The sequence below is a fragment of the Oreochromis niloticus genome, linkage group LG13, assembly GCF_001858045.2.
Source record: "Oreochromis niloticus isolate F11D_XX linkage group LG13, O_niloticus_UMD_NMBU, whole genome shotgun sequence".
In the NCBI taxonomy this organism is placed as follows: Eukaryota; Metazoa; Chordata; class Actinopteri; order Cichliformes; family Cichlidae; genus Oreochromis; species Oreochromis niloticus.
This window is the reverse complement of record NC_031978.2, coordinates 2,033,074-2,039,073: the sequence shown is the minus strand read 5'-3', so window position 1 is coordinate 2,039,073 and position 6,000 is coordinate 2,033,074. Positions and strand designations below refer to the sequence as shown.

General features: G+C 47.0%; 1 protein-coding gene across 3 annotated transcripts in view; it reads left to right on the top strand.

Moving 5' to 3' along the window:
• The window catches only part of psda (pleckstrin and Sec7 domain containing a), a 57,158-nt gene that overhangs the window by 17,022 nt on the left and 34,136 nt on the right, over positions 1-6,000 (top strand). For 2 of the 3 annotated variants that reach the window (XM_025897337.1, XM_019366487.2), the window contains exons 3-6: positions 1-1,178; positions 1,571-1,673; positions 5,368-5,642; positions 5,720-5,988. The exon at positions 1-1,178 is cut by the window's left edge and continues 1,365 nt beyond it. In XM_025897337.1, coding sequence (XP_025753122.1) covers positions 1-1,178; positions 1,571-1,673; positions 5,368-5,642; positions 5,720-5,988 — 1,825 coding nt within the window. The remainder of the gene's footprint in view (positions 1,179-1,570; positions 1,674-5,367; positions 5,643-5,719; positions 5,989-6,000) is intronic. The other variant, XM_019366491.2, reaches the window with a different exon arrangement.

Sequence of the window (6,000 nt, the reverse complement as noted above, 5' to 3'; positions counted from 1 at the left end):
CGTTACCTGCAGGGAGACCCACAGACATCCAGCATGAGGTTCAAACTAGCGTATTACCTGCCAGCACTTCCTGCACACCTGGGACCACTCCTCACTGTGCTAATAACACCTATAATGTTAACACTACCAACACCAGCCAAAAAGCCACAGACGGGATAGGCAGCAGCTCAAGCAATAAACTGAATTTAACCAGCAGGAGTCCCTACAGGTTGTCACGCTGCAGCAGCAGAGCGAGTGATGCAGCCAGCGATGTCAGCGGCAGGAGGAGTGCCTCCCCATCCTCAAACCTCGATGTGGCTTCCAAGTTAGCTCTGGAGGCCAGCAGACTTTCCAGCATTTTTGCAGAGAGACGAACTCCGTCTCCGACTCCTCCTGAGTCTTTCCGGCCCGAGAGTCCCAAGACTGCACGGCTATCCCTGAAAGAATCACAACCGTACACCACCCTTTATGGACGGAGCTCCCCTGAGACTTTACAGGTGGATGCCTGGAACCACAGTCAAAAAAATGACAAGGCAGTACCTCACACTAAACCAGGACGAATCTCCCCTGTCTCGTCACAGAAAGGCCTCTCCTCACCAGCATCTCCAGCCATGCCTGCTAGATTGTACCGTGCAGCTGCCTCTCAGTCACCTGAACTGGACCCACGGCAGAAACGGAACGCATCATCGAGTAAGGACACGTCCTCCCTGCACCGCTACCAGCCGCCACAGTACACCGGAGACCGCAGGTCACCCGGCATGGAGCGCAGGCAGTACGATCACCTGTCTGAGAGATCACCCAGAGACAGCCCTGAAATCACCAGGAAACCTCTCTCCAGACCGAACGTGGAAGCTTTGCCTGTGAGCTGGACCTCCAGGCAGCAGGAGTGGATGGAGGACAGGAGCGAACTCAAAGAAAACTACAGTCAGGCACCTCCCAGAGTTTACGTTTCACACAAAGACGAGAGTCGTGAAAAGGATGGAGGCGAAAAAGGGGTGAAGACATCGGGGCAGGAGCAGCAGAGGCTGGGTGTGGGCATGACCAAGGATCAGACAGAGGAGGTCCAGGACCACAGCGGCGGTGCCGGGCCGTCCTCTCAGAGCTCCAGTGGAGTGACGGGGAGCCTGAGGGACAGTCTGTCCCCGGAGACCTCGAGCCAGTCGAGCCACGATACAGCAGACGGTGGCTCGGGGATGCAGGTCGGATGGATGGGAGGGGGCTGAGGGTGTGGTTGTGTAAGAGGAGGTCATCAAGTAGAGTGTGTGTTAAGTCTTCTTCACCTCGACTGCAATAAATCGATAATGAAAGCAAAGTAAAGCTGCAGCTGTGACTTTGATTCAGTGACTTGTCTTTGTTTCCGTCACACACGGTTTCCTCCCGCTGTGCTGGGCGCTGAAACGGGACCGCCTTAACATTTAAATAATGATGATGATGATTTTGCTTTAGACTATCACAGCAATTAAAACACAAAGAACCAGCTCAAACTCTGCTTCTCTTTAATGTGTCGGCGAACGGCACGTATCCACCGCACCGCTGCTTCCTTCACGTGTTTATAAACACATGTAAACATGCTACTTCCTGTCCATTTCAGTCAGACGTCGGATCAGCGACAGCTCTGTCCTCCAGGTCGCAGAAGATCGCCCAGGCCAAGTGGGAGTTCCTGTTCGGAAGCCAGAAGAGCTGCTGCAGTAAAGGTGCGGTAGGCAGTTCCTACGTGACCTTTGACCTCAGGTCCAACACCGCGGACCAAATGCACATAAACTCTATCAGAAAGAAGACGTTTCTGTCCATGTTGGGTCCAAACTCTGTGTTTCTCAGTATGGACGTGTACTCTTGTTTATGTTAGCAGCCGCACATTATTATAAACTCTAACATCTGTAAATGTCAGATTTATTTTAGTGCGTCACAATCGTAGGACTCGTTACAGACACACGGCGCTCCACAAATGTATTCTTAGATTTTCATCAATTATTCACTCAGTCAGCCAATTTCATCTCTTTAAGTACAACAGCAGCTTTTATGAGTTCAGAGTTTCTCAGAGTATGATCTGGAATATTAAGCAGGTGGGAGCATGAGCGCCGACACCTGGACAGGTTAAAACAGTAGTGTTGGTGGAGGTCACCTGCTGAGTGACGGTGTTGGTGGGCTTTCTGTGAAGCAGGCGAGGCGTCTGCAGGTAAATACCAGTGTTGATGGCGGCTCTTTACTAATGACTGTTTGTGAAGCTCAGACGTGTGTGTGTGTTTCTGGCATCATACTGTAAATGTTACAGCATATATAATTTAACCACAGCCCTTAAGTGAAGCCACACCCACCTCTTCGTGTGCTCGTAGATACTGCAGCAGGTAAATACGACCTTACAGGCTTTGTATTCTTCAAACAAATCTGACATAGTAGCACAGGTGTGCACAGAGGCAGCAGCAACAGTGTGTAATGATGATCTGGAGTCTGTTTGCAGCAGGTTAAAGGGCCGTTCTGTCTTTTCTCTGCTGCTGTGGCGTAAACACGGAGCTCCTGGAGTTCCCGGCATTTTCTAAGCCAATTAGCCGAAGCTGCAGCTTAACGTAAGCTCAAAGGGGTTTTACAGAGAGTACAACTCTGCTCACAGGTGCTGCTACACATCACCGCTCACTTCCTGTTCTTCATGTCCTCAAACCGGGCGTCAGCCCTAAACGACACAGAACCGAGTCTTAAAGTTTCTGCTGGTGTGCTCTGAGCTGGAGCTCTGATCGTGTCGACGTAACTTTGAGCTCAGAGGAAAAGCTTTCATGGAACTCTGTGAAATGTCTTCTTCTGTCCTGTTTGTTCAACAGGTAACGTCACTGTAGAGTGTTTGCTATTGATATTGATAAAGTCAAGTCTCAACATGGAACACAGTTTATCTGCAGTCCTTTTGTGTATAAACTGATCCGATTTATACAATAACTTTGTGTAATTTAATCAATGATCTAAACTGTCCTCTAATTTGTTTGCACTTGTACGTAGTGAAATATCAGACACGGGTCCGAATCCAGGGTTCTAGTGCTGGTTCCTGGTTCCTCTACATTAAACTTTATTCACACTATGATCCATCAAAGTTTCATGAGGATATCTGCTGGACTCACAAACACCTTATCATTCATCACCGATCGAGGAGCGCAGGAACAACCCCAGGGTTCTCTTCAGCACTGTAACCAGGCTGACAAACAGTCAGAGCTCTGTTGAGCCAACCATCCCTTTAACGCTAACTAGTGATGACTTCATGAACTTCTTCACACTTAAAATTTGAACCATTAGAGAAAAATAAATAGCCATCCAACAGGCGTATCAATAGGTACAGCTACTTTTAACACTACTGATGTTTACTCTGGACTCTGAGTTAACTTCAATAATTACTTCCTCCAAACCATCAACGTGTCTTTTAGACCCCATTCCTACAAAACTGCTCAAAGAAGTCCTGCCATTAATTAATGCTTCGATCTTAAATATGATCAACCTATCTCTAATAATCGGCTATGTACCACAGGCCTTCAAGCTGGCTGTAGTTAAACCTTTACTTAAAAAGCATCTCTAGACCCAGCTGTCTTAGCTAATTATAGGCCAATCTCCAACCTTCCTTTCATATCAAACATCCTTGAAAGAGTAGTTGTAAAAATTAGATCTCTGCCTCTTTTAAACAGCATGTCTGTATCCTGTAACTGGTTTGGGGTGAGCAAAGGAAGACCAGATATAGAACCTCGTTCTGAGGTTACTTCCAGTTAAAATTAGAGATGGCACGATACCACTTTTTTATGTCCGATACCGATATCATAAATTTGGATATCTGCCGATACCGATATGAATCCGATATAGTGTGTTTTTTAATCAATAAAACTGTTTTTTTAATATCTTGCTGCATTTTGTATAAGTTCATCCTCAAGTTTAAATAAACAACAACACTAAAGCTATTCTGTTATACCTGTATGTAAAAAATACACTGCACCCAAAATATTTCATAGTTCAGCAACACTGATCAATCTAATAAACTTAAACCTGCTCCATCCTCCCTATTCTGGTATTTTAAAGAGTACTTAGCAGAAATATTAAGCAACCTAACTAATAGGGTTGCAAACTCCCAGCAAAAGAAAATAGGGAACCACCCCCCACCCTCCACCTCATGATGCTTAATCGACGTAATCAACTTTAATTTGATGCAGGGTGAAATAAAATGCACAGAATTAAATTATTTTTCAAGAATAATTAAATAGATTCAACATCTTTCTTCTACAGAACTGCAGACTGCACAGATGGTACCTTCCCAAAGGAAAAAGTACTATAGCTTACTAGGGTATATTAGACTTAACAGTTACTATATACAGTAATGGACTTCTATACATTTTACATCAGATTAAAGCTTTGGGTGTAAGATTCAGATAATTATTTATTAAAAGCGAGACATTTTAAATGAGAATAAGAAAGAAAAGTATGTCTTTGTGCCCCCTTTTCCCTGTTCATGCCCTATCGGCCCCCCTGGCTACACTTTGCTAGATCCGCCCCTGCACAGTTACCAGCCGTCAGCTACGTAGAAAAGGATCCTGGTGTAGAAAGTAATATTAAATACATTCTAACAACAGCTTATCAAGCTTAAACGTGCTGCTGTTGTTCAGCCGCTGGTTTCCTCTTTCTGGTGCAAAGTGGGCCAAAAACAAAGAAGAGAGACGGACTCGCCACAGAAAAGCCGATCAGCTGATCATTAAGCACTTTCATGAAGCAGCCGCAGGAAGGTGAGGGAGGGAGAGAGAGAGGCAGTCGCTCCATATATCGGTTGTTAAGCTTAACGTGGGAACGCTTTACAAACATTCAGAGATGAACTTACACACTTGCTTTACTTCTCTCTGGGATAACTTCCTCGGAGATGAAATGCTGGTTTGGTAGCGAGGCTACAAATACACACAGCCGCTCTATCACATGAGCACACTGCTCCGACGTGCTACGGTTATGAGCCGAGTTACGCCGTGTCGCAAGTTTTGTGAGGTGCTTTTTGATATTTAATGGATCGGATTACATTTTTAATTTCTCACCGATATCCGATCCAGTAATTTAGGTCAGTATCGGACCGATACCGATACGTAATATCGGATCGGTCCATCTCTAGTTAAAACGGCGTTTTTCCTCCCCGCTGTCGCTAAGTGTTTGCTCCTATGGCGTTGTTGATTGTTGGGGTTTCTCTGTGTTATTGCAGGTCAGTACCTTACAATAGGAACCACCTTGAAGTTGCCTTTAAGATTTGGTGCTATCATAAAAAACTAGAATTGGATAAAAATGACAGAAAACTGGGGGCCAATCAGAGTTTAGCTTCAACACTTCGTTGGACCTTTTTTGTACTCTTTGACACTTGGAGTTATGACCATCTGCTTTTTCCTCCCGTAGACGCTCCGTCCACGACGCCTCCAACCAGCAGCTCGCCCAGTCCAACCCCACCCTCTTCCCTCCATCTAAAACCAGGCAATCAGAGGAGGGGGCGGGAAACCGAGGGACAAAAGCTGTCTCATCACGAGGTGCGGCAGATCGAGGTGGAACTGGTGACCACCGACCCTCGAGGCTCCACCCCCAAGACTGGCATCATCCGGCGAACCCTCAAATACTCGGAGACGGACCTGGACGCCGTGCCTCTGCGCTGCTACCGTGAGACCGACCTGGACGAGGTGCGTGCACCTCCACCTGTTTGCATCTCATCTGGTTTCTTTTAAAATACGTTATCATCATCTTCTGTGTGGTGTAGGTAATGCGGGCGGAGGCAGCCGAGGAGGCGGACTCGGCCTTCGGAAGTAACCGCAGTGTCCTCGGAAACTCCAACTTCAACCCCGCCGACCCCTCCCCAAAACCTCACCCAGGTGGAAGGAAGGAGGTTGATGGGGAGGAGGAGGAGGAAGACGAGGAAGATGAGGAAGAAGGAGGAGTGGTGAGCTGGGCCAGCGTCAGGATGCAGGGAGACCGACAGAGACAGAGAGCCATGAAGGAGGAGGAGGTGCTCAGCCTGCTGCTGAAGGGGTGAGAGGGCGA